Source organism: Buteo buteo, chromosome 7 (assembly GCF_964188355.1).
Source record: "Buteo buteo chromosome 7, bButBut1.hap1.1, whole genome shotgun sequence".
NCBI lineage: Eukaryota > Metazoa > Chordata > Aves > Accipitriformes > Accipitridae > Buteo > Buteo buteo.
The window spans coordinates 45,525,100-45,542,952 of NC_134177.1; the positions used below are offsets into that span (position 1 = coordinate 45,525,100).

General features: G+C 40.1%; 1 protein-coding gene across 2 annotated transcripts in view; it reads right to left on the reverse strand.

The window, feature by feature from the left end:
• The window catches only part of ACACA (acetyl-CoA carboxylase alpha), a 111,361-nt gene that overhangs the window by 64,556 nt on the left and 28,952 nt on the right, over positions 1–17,853 (reverse strand). The window contains exons 20-30 of one of the 2 annotated variants that reach the window (XM_075032987.1): positions 16,474–16,497; positions 13,644–13,787; positions 12,934–13,030; positions 11,518–11,625; positions 9,236–9,292; positions 8,883–8,927; positions 6,244–6,285; positions 5,418–5,633; positions 4,741–4,896; positions 2,827–3,030; positions 248–403 (exon numbers count right to left, since the gene is read on the reverse strand). In XM_075032987.1, coding sequence (XP_074889088.1) covers positions 248–403; positions 2,827–3,030; positions 4,741–4,896; positions 5,418–5,633; positions 6,244–6,285; positions 8,883–8,927; positions 9,236–9,292; positions 11,518–11,625; positions 12,934–13,030; positions 13,644–13,787; positions 16,474–16,497 — 1,249 coding nt within the window. The remainder of the gene's footprint in view (positions 1–247; positions 404–2,826; positions 3,031–4,740; positions 4,897–5,417; positions 5,634–6,243; positions 6,286–8,882; positions 8,928–9,235; positions 9,293–11,517; positions 11,626–12,933; positions 13,031–13,643; positions 13,788–16,473; positions 16,498–17,853) is intronic. The other variant, XM_075032988.1, reaches the window with a different exon arrangement.

Below are 17,853 nucleotides of genomic sequence, written 5' to 3' on the forward strand. Positions count from 1 at the left end.
ACGAGAAACAAGATGGTTTACATTTCAGCTTCTACCATTTGACTTATTAACGGAACTACAGCAGCAGTGTATCAAGAGTCCTAATTTCTTTCAAAGTAGACTCAACCCATAGCTGTATAGACCCTGGGGAACCATTGTTAGCCACTCCAGGCCACTTGTTTCCCTGACAAGCAAGGATGACAACTGATAGAACTGCTTTGCAGGTACAAAAGTTTAGAACAATCCACCGGGCCTTAAGAACTCTTACCTGCCGAAACATCTCAGGAATGTCATAGACATATGATGTCCCTAAAGACTGTGCCTGGAATCTCTTGGACTGCAGCAGGTCTTTGGTCACGTACGGGGTATTGATCAGCATCCCATGAAGTGGTCCCTGTTTATCTCCATATGCCTGGAACATAATCTGCAGCACAAAACATGACCAATTACTGCTTAATCCCCTGATTCCATACACCTATCTCATCCAGATTTTACCAAAAATCATCAGGATATTCCAGACTGATCAGGCTTGTTTCTGTTCTCTACAAATATGTTAATACTCGCATATCCTGTAACACCGTGCTTCATCACGCATTACTACCCTTTGGAGACAGTGCTGGACCATTACTGCACAGATCTGAGTATCACTGACTTATTGCCATATCACAGCAGAAAGCTAAGCGAACAGAGCCACATCCCCACAGAAAAAAGCCCTTGCCTTAGATGACTTCACATTCACCAGTATTTCCCCTGACACTGTACCTATGCCGATGGATTGTGATAGCTGGGAGCAGAGAGGAGAACTCTGTTATTTATGTAGTCGAACAGCACGGTATCCGTATCTCCACTGGCTGATCATGGAAGCTAGGTCAAGACTTGCATATGTCATTTTGCTTGAAGTTTTGATATTATAAGTTTAAAAGATTTTCCCAGAGTAGCAACATGAATTATCAGCTGCCATGCTTCATGGCACTATATATTCCACTCAGCCAGGACTCAGAAGGAAATCTATTTCAACTAAGAAACAGGAGTAGCACTGCTTAGCTGGGACAACACTGCACAAATGCTGCTTAATAGAAACACACCTGACAGAAGCAACATGATTAGGCTGTTTTTAACAGAACAGTGATCAGACCTGATGTTATAAATGGCAGATCTTTTCCCAATTGAAGAATAAATTAATTGAAAAATTCCACTGATGATAAAATTCAGTAAGTAAAGCCTATTTTAGTTTTTAGATTAAAAATAGTAGTTCATGCTCTCTTCAGTCTTCACAAACATTGCTTTGTGAAGTAGCTTCTTCAATGGGAGAAATAATTATTCAGGGTAACAAGTATTTGTGACAGCACCTGTGTTAGGATCTGTTACTGCACTTGGGCCCAATTCTCCTTAAAACTCTGGAAAGTTTCAGAGCAGTTCTGTGGGAACTGGAGAAGTCTGTACTGAGCATCGCCACTCATTACCACAGAAACTGCCAAACAAGAGATTAGTGTCATTCTCTCATGATTAATCTATTTTTCCATTCTTCAGAAGTCATGGAAGTGCTCAGCACCCAGTACATTGCTAATGTTTGAATTCTTTAAAAAGAATTTTCTAAGTTCAAAATAACCCTCTGAAAACACAGGAAAAAATACACAGATCTGAACCCATCCTACAAACTTCCATCGCGAGGGGGAAGATTTACCAAAGTTTCTCAAAAAACTAACACCTTCAAGTTTTGTAAGACAAACCTTCCCCCCAACTACTCAAAATGTTAATTGAAATAATTCCTATCGGTATAATTTTTTTAATAGAACCTGGTTCAATATCCTGTAAAAAAAAAAAATTAACAAAATCAAATATTGGGAAACCGTAGACACACAAGCGCATTCTCCTACCTTTAAAAAAATAAAGCTCATCAGAGACAGAGTTTAAGATGAAAGGTGACCTTCACAAACGACCAACAAAACTCAAGTGTTAAGCTCAGCTACTGGAGGTTATTAAAATGTTCTTTTCTTTTCTCATCTCCACTCAAAGGCAGAAATGAAGTAAAACATACAGACACTATCTGTTCTAGGATCTCCAGAACTGGATGGACTGTAAGGCCAGGCAGCTTGCTGGAAAAATTTAAATGGAAAAGAATGGGAGAAAAGGTGACCCAGCACTTTGTGTTCAATATTAACAGTGCCCAAGTGATTTATTCTGCTGCTACTGCTGCAAGGCAGAGAGATTATTACAGAGGGAGATGTAAACATTTCTGTATTTAAATATTTTTCATACATCCTATGCTCCATGTATTTTAGCATATGTAGGTATTTCAGCTAACCACACTATTCCTATGCCATGAAAAGCAGAAATACCAGAATAGCCACAACCATTACAAAAGAGCCCATTACACTTCATAAAAATGATATAAAAGCACCTTCAATAATTTTATATCATTCTACCCAGGTCATTCCCTATATCTTTAGAATTTAAAAGACAAGTTCACAGATTTTCTCTATCTACTCAGGGAAACGTACAATTAATAATATTTTTTATTATGACCTACAGGATGAGCACTAACAGTGACTACTTTTCTATTACTTTTTTAAGCACTCTGCCACAGAGGAAGAGAGATGTACAAATGACTGAAGGTACGTACAAAACAATTAGAAGATATGCACTTTTACATAATTGATTACATTTTGCACACCTACAAACCTATTGCAAGGTTATCTTTACATTCTTCTTCCTTTGGCAAAGTTGAACAGCAATTTTGTATTACCTGAAAACACTGCAAACCACAGAAGAGCTTCATCAGGTATAATGCGTTTCCCCCCCCCAAATAATCTGCTCCTCAAACCATGCAGCCATATGGAACCATACCTGTCCTGTTCTGGAGTCTGTCACTTCTTTGTAGAGGCTGATGTCCAAATAGTAGCCTGACTCATTGGTCAAGAAGAGACGAATGGGAATTGCCTTCCCAGTGGGTGTCAAACGAATGTTGATCTTCAGCTCGGCTTGGAGGACGCGGAGTTTCCACAGGCGACTCCCGTAGCGCATCACCATGCTCCGCACGGATTCTTCGATCTTAAAACACACGAGAAGAACTTCCCTCACCTTTCTGGACACATCCACTGCTGCTGTTATGGGACCGCAGTGGCCTGTCCGTTCTCATCCTAATGAGCCTTGAGATAGGCAGGAACTGAACTCAACCTGGGGACTGCTGCTGGATTCACGTCCCTTTTTCCTCCCAGCACATCACACCCCAGCAAGGTACAGCGTGCCCAGTGCTTCCCCTTCATCTACCTTTCTTCCTGCAGGCATAGCTCACAGCTAAGAACTACAAAATGCAGGAAAGTGAAATCCTTGACAAACAGTTATGTAGCACTTATATGCACAATAATCATGTTTCACTACACGTGCGGTATGGTGCTTTAAATCAACAAAGCAATTACTACTTGGAGCTTGGCCTTCTGGTGTTCTATTAAACTTTATAATATACTACTGTTGGCAAATAGCGCATATTAAAAGAAGGCAATTTATAGGCTGTTTTTAACATTCTTTCAAAAAATAAAAAGTCTCTTTTCCACAGCAGCTCAGGGAAAAGTCACGGTACACATTTGAGGGGAGCCTAACTTCCAGCGGCTGAATATCCCAGCTTCTTCTGAACTTCCTGGGAACCAAAAATTTTGGATGCGCCAAGAGAGGATTTATTCAAAAGCGATTTAAGCCACCAATTTTTAATCATGATTAAAAGTCAGCAAGCAAGAGATACTTATTTTGATAACCAATTCATCTTTTTAAACTTTCAGTTATTCTCATAAGGAAAGGTCAGCTCTCATCTTTCAGTAACCATGAACAGAATGTTGATTTCCAACTAAATGCAGCCTTTACAGTTTATTTGGGACTTTCTTTGTGGTGGTTCTGCTAACCAGAAACATGCTTTATGCCCAACCACTTTCATTTATGCATCTACAAAGCTTAATGTTCATTTATTTATAATGTTGATCTCTGTGGTTTTGTATCAGAGAATGAAAATGAGACACTTCTTTTTGTAGTTGAATTTACAAAGTCTTTTTAAGTTCATGATTTATCTCACGTTTTATTTGGATAGAATCTGGACTTCTGTAACGAACAGAAGAGCATTTAAAGCTATTTCCTTATTAAAATTGTTTATGTCAAACACACAATGAAAAAATAAGTTTAGTTTCAAATACAAAACATATTTTTAATAAACTGTTCCTTAGTTTACACAGAGGAAGTGAGCTGCATTGCCTGAAGGACAGCATTACTCCACTAAAAATATGAGCTCTGCTAGTTCTGAAATATTAACATTTAATATTTATTCATAGATTGGAAGAAAAAACAAAGCCTTCTTCCTTCCTCACTGCCAAACAGCTTCCTAATGTGAAACAAACTAATTGCTTGCCTTAACTAGCTAAAATAAAAAGTATTCTCTCTGCTTTTGAAGAGAAGTTGGCTCAACAAGCAATCTTTAGTCAGAGATGTCCATCAGTTATGTGACTCCACTTTCCTTACTGAAAAGCAAAACTCCAGTATTTGTAGAGTAACTAAACTGACCCTCATCTTACCAATTCCAATATTGGTCCTCAATTTCTTGTGCTTTCTGTTATAAAATGGCTAGCAGAAACTGCATGTCATTCACCAAACGGTATTAAAATGTACTCAATCAATAGGTGTGCTTACATAGCATAAAAAGGCAACAAAAGACCATTTAATTCTGGTGAGTCAAGCCCAAGACAAACAAACAATTCAGAGCTAGGGAAAAGACCATACCTTAGATGGGTCCATGATGACAGTAGGCACGAAATTTAAGAAGATGTGATTGCAGTCAGTCCGCACATTGGTATTATTAAATGCCACCTCCAACTCATCCATGGCTTCCAAAAGCAATCGCTCTCCCTCATTCTGCAGATACTCAAAGGAGGCTTCCTGCCAGATATTGTCAACAAATAATTTACTTCCTACTCAAAAAACACAGCCCAGGAATACAGTGTTTGAAAAACTGCAGAAGGACTTGACTGAGAAAAAAGGTTACATTCATTTCAGCAGGATGTGCAACCCTGAAACAGATCCATCACAATCACAGAGCCAGTACTCCCACTGCCTGGATTCACATACCCCGCTGACTTGTGCCCTCATTTAGGTCAGCATAAATCCGAAACTAGACAGGGAAAAACATTACTGCAGTAGTGCAGGAGAAACACAGAGAAACAACTGTTGCCTCGAAATGCAAGGATTTCTGACTATCCACTTGGGCCATAGAAAAATCTCCTTGAAGCACAGGAATACTAGGTCTTCAAAGACATGCTTCTGCAGAACCAATGCTAGCAAAGAGGGCAAACATCCACAGTACACTATACAGGCAATATGTTTACATGCAGGTTCCTAGAATGACTTAGTGTTTCATACACTGTCTTGGACAGAGACCTTGCATGGGTGACAAAACTCACCTTGGTAACCAGATCTGAATGCCTTATAATAGCCCTCACGAAGAACCTGTAGTCTGTCACTTCTGTTCCCACTTCAACTTTAGCTGCTCCCAGGTAGAGATGCATTTTGTGATTGGCACATGGAATGGCAGTGAGATCAAAGTTTCGCATTCGGTTCAACTCTAGCTGAAAAGCCAGAGCTGGCTCCAGATGACGGTAAATCCTATCTTCCTCAAACTGGAGGCAGCCGGCATCATACAGGTAGAAAAGGGTTTAAAAGGGGAGGGTCAGTTAAGAAACTGAAACACTGACGATGGGAAGAACTAGACAACGCCCCTCATGAAATTTCATATTGAATTAAAAAACTAAAAATTCAAATGAATCCAACCCAGAATTTTCTGTCTCACGCACAGTCATTAGCACTAAGAGCTCATTGAAATTGTTGAAATACAGAGAGTAGAAGACAAATCACAAGACAGCAAGTTCTCAGGCTCACCCCCTGCAAAACCCTCTTTTTCACAGAAGCCAGAAAGTTTGGTATTGAGTCATTGTACTGCTTCCAACACTCCCTTGTTACACTGCAACTAAAATCTGCATAAACAGAAGCTCCAGGTTAGGCTTCCAAATGCATGAATTTTTATCCCCAAATATCAGAGACTCATCATTGTTATCGACATCAACTGCTGTGTGTGCGGACGACTGGCCTAGCAAGGGAAAATAAAATACTGCACTAGGTAGTGAAGTTGCGCTGAAGTAGTTCCCACCCTCTCAGACTGGCAAAGAACAGCTACATGAAAGAAGGATAAAGCCAACACTCAGAGAAAAGTATTAAGAATATACAGCCTACCTTATCCCGGGCACGGAACGTGAAGAACTTTGGAAATTCCCTCTGTTTGAAAAGAAAAACAATGATGTTAGACCTCCAAAAGTAAGCCATTTGATCTACCCAGAGAGCGCTCACAGGCCAGACCTGGGATAGCACCACAGCAGAGGTGATGACAGAAGTTGTTACAAGCTACTATTTCAACATCACAAAAGGTGGCGGAAAATCAAGTTTCACTCAAGAAGGTAACAGAGGTAGTTTAAACCTGTCTTCACTGCTAATGCAACAGAGGCTGCTTGATTGGCTTTTGATTATTATTGTCAATTATTAACAGCCAATAACACAGGACTGTCCAGACAGGGAAACTTCTTCTAGTTCTATTATGATTATGATCAATGTGGAAATATTTGGGAGCCATACAATTATATTAACACTCCATTATGTAAGCAGATGTACACAAAACAATTATCTGTATTCCATAGCTCTCTTCATGCTATTACTGCTAGAAATACTCTCTTCCCAAGGAAAACTATGAATTGTAATCAAATAATTTTATCCTCATGTATTGAAGAGTACTTTAGAAAAATCCCCCAAATACGATTAGGTTTCTCTGTTATTCTATTGCACAAATAAAATCCCAGCAAATGGTAAGGACTTTACATTTTTGTGGCATATTGCATGTGTCTTAGAAGAGAGAAGGACTAGACAGCGTCCTTCTACCTATCCCTCCAGTTTTATCTGAGCAAAGCCATCCATTTCTGTGGAATTACACTTTTAATGGGTGGAGGAACTTTTGTGAATGTTTTGCACCAACACGAGAATACCAGCCATTTATGCTAAAGGTGACCTGAGAGCACATACGCAACTTGTCAGAACTGTCTTTCTACAAAAAAAGAATGAATCTGACCTGGAGTCACTGAATTTCTGAATCACATTTCACCATCAATGAAAGACTTGCAACCCTAGCTTGATTCAAGGTAACAACCAGTGCATGGTGACAGAATATAAGGCTCCATTGAGCAACACAGCTTTTAAGGCTAGAAGTAATCTAGCCTTCCCTACCTCCTATAAAAAACAGTCCCCAGAACTTCACCTGATGACTCTCAGTTGAGCAAAATAACTTGTGTTTGCCTGGAGCGTCTTTTCCAGACTAGCCAGTGGTACAAGAAATCCTGCCTGAAAATTCAGGCAGTGGGCATATTAGATGAGCCTATGAGCATCAACTATACTCTAAGAAAACAACCACTTCCATGTTTCCTCACTTCTCTTCCAAATCCCTCCTACCTGTCCTCCTCTGCACGCTGCCAATTTCTCCTAACATCATCCATGCTCATTCTATCACTAATGTAATTGCTTTCAAGGCATTTGACTAGTGTTGTGGGCAAATATAATAATTAGATGTGCACACACACAAAAATTCTCAGTGCTCTGGTACCAAAATCCAAAAGAGTGCTCCATTTCCTAGGCAGAAGAATTATACCCCTGCTGTGTTCTAATCAACCAACCATCATCAAGACAATCAAAATAATTTGCCTAAATTAGCCAATCAAGACACCCTGCAAACCACAGAATGTGAAAAGCTACAACAGAAATCATCATAGTTGATTATTATACTAATAATCATGTTAAAAACCTAATGAGATGAGGAAATTGGAAGCTTGCTGGAGCAACTCTCTATTACCTCAACATGCTGGGAACTAATTATATAGACTGTAATTAAAACAAAAACAAACCCAAGCCCAGGCCCTGGCTAAGTTAATAGTTGGTCCAGTAATAAATGGAGTAGAATAGGAGATAGTAATAAAGACTGACACTCACAAAAGATCCCAGAGGTACTCTACAAACTTTGCAAACAGATGACATACCATGTTGCCTCCTCTGGCTTAGGAACCAGGAGCATCCAACAGTCCCTCGCTCTAAATGGCAGCTGAGGGAAAACTTTTTGTGATGACTCCTTTCATTCTTCATCTCCTTTCTGACCACTGACACATGCTACAGTGCTTATTCACAGACTCTTATTTTTCATTCCCCAAACACCAACTCAGTTCTCCAAAACTTCCTTTTTTAAATCTAAAGGCTGGACTTTTTCGCTTAAGGTCCCAACTCCTCTCCAAAGAGTCCAGATTCCTACATAAGTAGACACACAAGGGATAAAAATCTGGTTTATGCCTTACATTGCCATCTTGAAATGGCCCTCACTGATGCCCAAGCGCTGGGGAAAAAAGTAATTCTTAGCAGTAAGAGCATCAAACATTTGCCACATCACTAAGGCATTAGGTGAAATTTAGCAAGTCACTTCCATTACTCCTCTAAGTTATTTTAAAATCAGTAAGAAGCCTAAAGAAATCACCACACTACATAAGAAACACAAAAAATTAATTGTGGAATTACATTTTAGAATACAAAACAATACTGAAACAAACAAGATCTTTATTAATGTGGCAGTCCTGAGTTCAGCCAGGTAACAAGAGAGACTTTAGTGTGTGAATGCAAAAGGCCCACTCCTGTATTTGAAGTCAGATGTTTAAATACTTCACTTAGCTCTGACACCAATGTTGGCATTAAATGTCTGACTAAGAACCAAATGAGAAGCCTAGAGTCACTTACGCGTCTCCTGGCCTCAGGTTAAGAATACCACCGTGTTCTAGGCCCTTTTTACTTACATGAAATCTCTGATCCACCTCATAGTTGACCTGTTTCCTGAAGTCCTTACAAACGAAACATACAAACACAGGAAGACAAGAAAAAAAAAGCAGAAGAAAGCTAGCAATTAGGACAAAATCAAAACCCAATTAATTCAAGAATACAAGAGGTGCCAAGATTGTTTACAATTGTAAATTAATTTTCTTAAGCAAATTCATCAAAACCATCTCAAATTTTAGAGAACAAAAACAGTGAAGAGAGAACTAAATATAGTTAATACAGCATTTAATTTAGGAAAAAACACATCAAATGTCAATGTTATTATGAGCTAGAAACCAAAGAGCTCTTAGCAGCATGAGAGATATCAAAATACCTTCTGTGCTACAAGGAATGTCAGCCTCCGAATCCCATGTTCAATCAGGACTGATTTCTGTAAAAAGGCAAGGATGGAATCAGCTCACTGGATTAACAGAAAAAGAACACATCAAAAACTTGTCAAAGTCTTCTATGAACTGAAAAAGCCCTACAGATCCTCCCTGCATCTATGCTGTACGTTCCTAGTCCACTTCAGTCTGCTCATAGCTAAGATTTCTCATCTGATGATCATCTAGTAGCACACATAAGCAAATATATTAAATCTGAAGAGCTAAGTAACCAAATCACAAGAACATAGTATTCCAGCTGAGCCTTGCTAACAAGTACAGCAGAAGAGCCATACACAAGTCTTGCAGGAAACATTCTTGTTCATTTGCCAAAGTAAGTTGGCCTTTTTTGCAAAGATTACTTTCTGAAGGGAGCACAGTGTAGACATAGTAAGCCCATGGAAAATGACAGAAAAGGAGTTTTAAAGGAACTACTTCAAGGAAGCATGTAGCACATACTTGATTTTGGCACAATATGCACACAGACAACCCAGACCAAAGGACAGATGTGTTAATATTGCAAAAGGTGATAAGTGACAGGTGTTACTTAGTTTTATCAAACAGATGAGAGAATATCCATTCTGGTTGCTTCTTTACCAAATTCCACTAAGCCACATTTCAAATGAGTGCTGCCATCAGTATATGCCACACCACTGATCTTTTGAGGCGTTAAGATCTCATAATTCCGCTCCTCTTTCTAAAACTTTTTCCTTTCTCCTCTTTTTTCCAATTTAAAAGCAAAGGGGAAGAAAAAAAAAAAGAGAGAGAAGAACAAAAAAGAAACAAGAACTCAGCTAGACCAGGAACAAAACAACCGCTTTTGGCACAAACTGAAATGTTTTACTAAGGTTAAGCCCTTTGAAAATGAGCATCAGTGACTATATTCATGGCAAGAGGAAGAAAATAACTTTAATAATGCCATGATTTAAAAAGCAAAAATTGTTATTGCTTTTAAAATTCCACAAGTGGCAGACAATAACAGCATAGCAACAGGATTCTGATTACATCGTAATAATGTGGGTCTCACAGCAAGTCCACAGCTATTACAGAGCGATTAGCCATCAGCACCTGGAGAAACTCCATTTACACTGACTGCCTCAATCTCCTCCACAAGTCATTTACAAGTATATGATCCTAATTTCTATTAAAAAAACCACACACAACATGCTGGGACTAGAAGATTATTTGGACAATTTGGATCAACCTATTTGATAGTTTAATGTGTTTTGGAATTTTTTTTTTTTATTTCTTTCCTTTTATCCCCTCCCATAAAACGCCTGGAGCATGATCAAGCAGATGAAAAGCAGAACTAGTTTTAATTTTTATATTTGATTATTTTCTTTGCTTAAAGAGACAGGAAGCTGCTGAAGTTGCATGGATACCAGCCCCATTTTGGAACCCCTCATTTCTGCAGAATGCATTATCTCCTCCCACACTAGGAGTGAAGTTAGAAACTACTCGCTCAGTCCTCCCATAGTTATTGCAGGTACCACGGATGCAGCAGGGTCCCAGTCAATGCCTGATGGGCTATTCATATCCACAAGCCAGTTGAGGAGTTCTTCACACCAACCAGAAAAGCAAGTGCAGGCAGAAACCAGAGCGGACACGAGGAGGCTATCCCCAAGCCACATTGTCTCACAACTGACCACAGGACTAACATTTGGTACTCTAAAGTGTATCCCGTATTTATGAAGGAGCAACAGAACATACCAAATCAATTCCACCTTGTGCCAGAAATATCATACTAGGTGGATGCTCCAGCACGCCAACAACAAGGAGAACAAATTTTAATTGCATTAAGACTATCGTGATACAGAAAATGTAGGCCATTTTAATGTCATTTTCCAAGCCTCTGTAACTCATTTAACAACTTTACCACCAGGGAGAGGAATACAGCACATTTTTTCTGAGCATCTGGAGATAGGTACTGAAGATTGACCTGATGCTTTTAAAACCTTAAAGGTCTTTTACCCTGTCAAAAATTAAAGGGAAGAGGTCCTGCCCTGATGGGTTAGAATGCATTGCAAAGAGAAACAATGACCTGGAGGCTTCAGAAAGGTGCAGCTACATCCAGTCAAAGAATTGGTAAGGTTTTAGATGGGACAAATTAAGGATGTTGAAAAACAAAAAAACAAACAAACAAAAAACTGAGGAACATACTGACTTTTCCCAAAGCAGACAGAACCGTCCTGCACAATCACACAGTTCCAGAGAGAGAATCAAGGCAACTTACCTTGCTTTGTGTGAACTCTCTGAACATGGCTGCCAGGCCATCATCATCAACGTCACTATCTGTTTTAATAGCAACATTAAGAATGTGAATGGGCTCCTCGCGGGCAGCCTGCAATTTAAAGAAAATATTCCCCATAAATAAATAGTTAACAACTTAACACCTGTGAGTTCTCAAAAGAGGCTCCCTAAATACAATTCTAAAATACAGATGCCCTAGGGAAAAATGACCTCAGCAGATCATGCCATAAGCCAAGGAAAACTATGAGGGAATTCTTGACCAAGCAGCCTCACAAATTTGCAATTCCACTGAAGTAAGAGTTAATGTCCACAAACAGCAAACAAGCTTCATTTGGAGAATCCAATTCTGATGGTCACATCTGACTTGGCTAACTCAAGTGTGCTTCATTTGGATGCACAATGAATGCAGGGTCAGGTCCTCTCTTTACAAGATGCAGTACAGGCAGGACATTAGAGGACTTTGGCATCAAGAAATAATGAAATTAAGCAAATTCGAAGTGTAAGAGCAAAACAATGTGGTTTCATATCTACAACAAAATGAAATAATGTGGAAGCATCAATTACATTAGAGCTCTGAGAAATAACAAATTTAGCATTTCAGAGCCTGCAGTTAACTGTGAAAAACTGAGTATGAACAGGAAATTATCCTTGGTGAGGTGAGGGGGAGGTAAAGAGAGAGATCCGAGGACATTAAGGTTGACAGTAATATTCTGGAACAAGCCTACAGTACTTACACACATCAAGATCAATGGATCAGTTTAAAACCAAACCCTATTCTGGACACAGACTGTTTTCCAACAGAGCTTCCTGCTGTTGGGGGGCAGGACAGAGCAGTGGAGCAGCTACCTGTGTCTCTAAGGGAAACTGGTCTTCTATCACTAAGGATTATAAACCATCTGCTTCCTCTGCACCTGCTCTCCACATCAATGCAAAAACAGTTCTAAGAGGTTGAACAGCGAGAAGAATCAGGATGTAATGTGACTAAGAAGGGAGTAAGACAGAAAATAAAGCAAGTCAGACTTAAGGTAAAGGCAGTTGAATATGCAGTTCAACACCCCGATGCACGGAGAAGGTCTGGAAACTTAATCATGGGTCTAAACTCTCAGTTACACTGCTGTGGATCCAGCAATTCTGCTGATGTTAAAAGCTACAAACTAAATTTACATGGAGAGTAAGAGACTTAACTGTAGCTTTAGAACAGAGTCAGAAAATGGCCACCTACTTGGAATCACCTGCTGTGAAACAAGCAAACAAATCACATACATAAATACATAAAGCTCTTAACTCCTGCTTCCAGCACTCAAACTAGTGAAAAGTATCTTGCCTGCAGTCACTGCGGCATTCTGCACGCCTTCTATTTCCAACCTGAGAGCAATCTCAAGAGAAAAAACTACCGTACCTTATCTTCATCATACAAGGAAGCATGGCCAGCTTCAGGGAAGGTTGGGCTCTGGGGAGGAGAGTCGCAGAAGCAACCCATCACTTCATCAAATATTCTGAAATACACCAGAGAAGTATTAGTTATCAACACACTGCTGCTAGCCCACTGAAAGCACATAGCACTAAAATCCACAAATCTTGTTGCTAAGGAGGGGAGGGAGACAAAAGGAGTCCTTCCCTTTGCAGGACTGAAACTCAAAAGACGAAGAGACAATACGTCCTCCACCCCTCAAACCAAAGCAGACCCTGGATCTTCTAACATTTGTCAGAGATCTTATGGCTGCAGGCCTTCACGACTGCTATGGGCTCTGCTGGGTTTTTTTTGCCTACCCCTCGAAGTTTGAAAGCATAAAGAACACATCCTCCCACATATATATGCGTGAAGAAGAGCGCTAAAAGAAATCAGCACATTTGCAAATGAGCTCCAATCAGCAGAAATTCAAGATGCTGATCCTTCTGGCTGCAAACTGCTCTTACAGCAGTCTGAAACTTTCAGTTATCTCAAGGAGACAGACAAGGGGATCCAAACAAACTACCACCTGAAACTCAGCAAACAAGCTCAGGACCAGTTTAAACCTGACTCTAGACAAGGCAAAGATTTTGTCCAGTTCCATTTGGGCCCACCTAGGAAGCTGGCAACACAAACAATCATCACCCTTCCCCACATACCTGACAAAATCTTCAAATGTGCGGAAGGACACCATTCCACCCATCCGCTGGCATGGTGGAGTGAATGAATTGTCTAGCAGTACATCACTCACGCTAGCTACATGGACCATCCCGTAGTGATTGAGGTTGGAAGAGAAGGACATTCTAAACGGCAATTCAATAAGATCACAGTTAGTAGGGACAAGGGAGAGAAGAATATCACTGGAAAAAGATTTGTGCATGTGTGTATGCTTTGACCATTTGAAGCGTGGCTGTTTATCCAATATAACTGTTGCATGATTTGTTAGATTCTTCAGCACGCCGGACCTGCTGTGCTGTCTTCTCCAAAGTCCCTGCAATGCTGGCATGCCTCTGGTGCCATTAATGCCCTTACCTGGACGTTGTCCCAATGTACAGGAACAGTTAAAAGAGTTGGGAAATAATGTTATAACCCTTTAAAACACGTATTTCTTAAGGAGTTTCTTGAGATGGATGACAGGTGAATTATGACTATGTAAAGCTGAACATATTTTTCCTCCTGTATGTATGTTTTGCTTTACAGGTGGAATGCTGAGATAAACAACAACAATTCTAAGCTCCGACACTTTAAAGACTTAGTAAATTTTTACAAATTAAGTTGAAGTGTACCTAGCTATATTATCTTATTGCTTCCACAATTTTTCTGGTCATACTATAATTTATGGTCCTCAAATGCAGTGTGGTACAGTGACCTCTCTAAAATCCTGTACTGGAAATGGGGTTTTCTATAGTCTTACGCTAGTATTCCCACCCTAAATAAAGTCTTATTATAGTGCCTTCCACTTTAACTGCTGACCAAATTAATGTGCTCCTCCATCTAATTTAATCCATACTTTAAAAACATTGCAACTCCCCCTACTCATTTATTTAGCTCAGTTTTGATTGCTAAAAGGTGGCAGCTGCTAAATGCAAGCAGTTGGCCACAGAACACATCTATCTTAAAGGGCAAGGAAGGCAGAGCTCCAGACACTTAGTATTGTCATACTTATTGACGTGCCTGATGTCTGCTGTTCAGGCACTGAGATACACTGCAGTACACACATCACTCACACAGGACCAATTCCTTATTTAAAGTGAGGAGGACTGGAACAGATTTACACCAGCTTAGAGGAAGGCACTGAGTAAGAGACTTCTATTTAAAGCAGGAGCACCATTCACTAAAGGTCAGCATTCCTTCCTGGCAGAGGGCAAGATCCTGACTATATTAAAGTATCACTGAGTTCTCATACAGTTCAACTGCTATGGCAGCATACACCCGCTGTGAAATAGTTCGTGTAATTTGGGAGTTTGGGCTATTATTATTATTATTATGTTTTTTTGAAGACCCACAATGTTATGGTCAAGACTAGCAGCGGAAGTTTCTCATGCAGTGAACAAAAAGCATACAACTACCTACACACCTTTTCCCTAGCTACTAGAATTGGGGTTTGCCTTCTCTGCAATAATTATTTCTGATTTCTGAACTGTGCTATAGAGTCATCTTAATTCACTGAGGGCCCTACTTCAAAAGTTCCCTGCAACATGGTGAGACCTTCAAGCTTGCTCTGAAGAAACAGAAATGCCGAGCTGGCACACGGCAGTGCTCCGCGACACAGGAACAGTGCACTCGTACTTGCTTCGCTCTCCCCAGGGCTTAGGAAGACATTAACAAAGTTAAGATTCTGTCCTACCCAACTGGTGCCACAACAGGAGGCAGAAGGCAATGGGAAAAAAATCAGGGCGCTGATTCAGCACAGCATGTGCTTGACTTACAACTTGTAAAGTCAAAAAGATGCTCAGCTGCCGTGCTGAATCAGATGCCAGCGGCACAGCAGGCAAACCAGGAGCCCAGCCATGCTGGCTATGGCACTGCTGCCAGTCACACAGATTCAGGACCAAACTGTGGACTGCTGACACTGCTACTTACCAGCTTTACTAAGATTTCTTCCTTTCCATGTACAGAAAACCATTGTGATATGGTCCTAAGTATACTGTTAACAAGTCTGAAGTATCATCAGTTTGATTAATAGCTCTCCATGTTTAAAGTCACTCTATGTTTCCATAATTTATCTCTGATTAAGAGCCATGAGACTTTCAAGCCCATTTTTACTATTTTTCCCTAAATAGGCTTGTAAGCAGTAATAAATAATAGGTATTCACGTTTTGAAAGAAAAAAATTTTACAGGACATGCCTTGGTGTACATTTCTTACAACTAATACAAAAAATACCACAGAACAGTAACTAAACGAAAAGACAGCAGACATTTTTCATGTATTATTTAAAACAAGAAATACTTTTCAACTGAGACATGGGAGGAAAAATTAGCGTCCAAAACACAACAAAACATGCTGTCAGCTGTTTGAGATGTAGATTCATCTATGGTGTGAGGGAGGTGGAACAGCCTCGACAAATTCTAAGCTAGTTGCAAGAAACCAGAGTAGCAACAGGTATGCTATTGGCTAGGAATAACTGCCTGTTTAACTGTGACACCCTACCAGAGGGTCAACAGCTGGGAATCCAGTTCCAAAAAAGAGACCCTAGAAACAGCATTCTGCTAGAAGTTTGCTGTGTACCATACTGCAGATGAGCTGAGTCACCTGGCAAATTTAATTTTAAAGATTGCTGCATGCAAAGCTTTTTAAAGGGTAAAGAAAAGCTGAAAACATGTTTTAGACAAAGGGAGAGGAAAAGGCAAGGAAAAAGAGGAGTTATGTTTGAGAGCTTCCCAAGTAAAGATAAGGGCACTAAAACAAAACATGTTAAAACAATAAGTATTAGGCTACTTCTTTCTAGTCTGTCTTTTCAAATTTTAAAAGATGACAAGTACCATACCTGTTTAGCGTGGGGATGTTCCCTCTGTAATCAAACAACCACAGTTAGTTACAGATTGGTTAGTGAAAGCCATAATAAAGAACTATCATCAAGCTGATACACAGACCAGCAACACGTTTACAATTTACTAAACCAAAATTTGTCAACCATCAGGTATCAGGCAGAATTCAATTTCATTGACCCTGAGAAGGCACCCACCACCTGACTTCGCTTGCCACGGCTGCCATGGGAATGAGCACAGACCATGCATATAACATGCAAATAATATACCCCAGGAAAACACATTGTATTTGCAAGGTACCCTGCATTTCTATAGCATCTTTTATCATACCCACTTCGAGCCCTTTGCATACACCAAGTGAGCTTTACAAGCAAGACCAGAGGGGGGAGTTTGCACTCCCTGACAGAAGGGCAAACAGCACAGATGCAAAAAGTGACCGCATCACCCAGGAAGATTGCAACAGGTTCAGGAAAACAAGGCAAGTCCTCATTGCCAAACCTCTACACTAAGCAGCAGCCCACGCCCTGGCTCCCACAACAATGCAGTAATAAAGCAAACACACACATAAACACCACGTAATACTTTGCATTTTCAGCATTCAAGGCCTTGAATACCAAAAAAGAACAAGCAGAACTTAAGGCTAATTTTAGGAAAATTTTACAGTTCCTTTTACAACATCAGCCCAACTCTTCACATATTTGCATGCAGACTGGGGCTTAGTGATGCACCTAAGGTAGAAGGGAGTTGAGGGGCACATTTTCAAACCAGCATAAGAACAGCACAGACTGGCCCATGCTAGCTACATTCACAAAAGCATAAGGTGGCATACTGCTCCATGCAAGACATAAAAATTGCTGTGATCTGACATTCAAAACAGTAAAGATTAAATTGAAAAAAAAGTTACATGCACACGTGAGGCTTGTGCAAAGAGATTAGCAAACATGAGAAGATTGAAAGCAAAGCTTCAGGGAGCATGTAACTGGACATTCACCCTCCCCTTCCCTGCAGAAACCTGTAGGAGATCAAACCACAGACTTTCTTAACATCCTTGACCATAGACAAGACCCCAGGTTACTGGGCATGACTTTTTGGTACTTAATAACCAGCGTGTTTCCATGGTCACACTGCTAAATACACTGATTGCACCTGGTCCTGTTCTCAAACTGGTTTTGTCACAGCACAGTCATATTCACTACAAGGTTGTACGTTTGGTGCATTACTGGTAGAGGCACGAAAAGTTCCCATGACCTCCTTAAGCCATACAGGAGAAAGCACAAAATGGCCTAGAGACATATCTGTTCAATGGTAAATAACACAAGTATTTAATTTCATTTGGAGACAGTGGAGAATGACATTGTGCTGTAGAGCCTGTGGTTAGG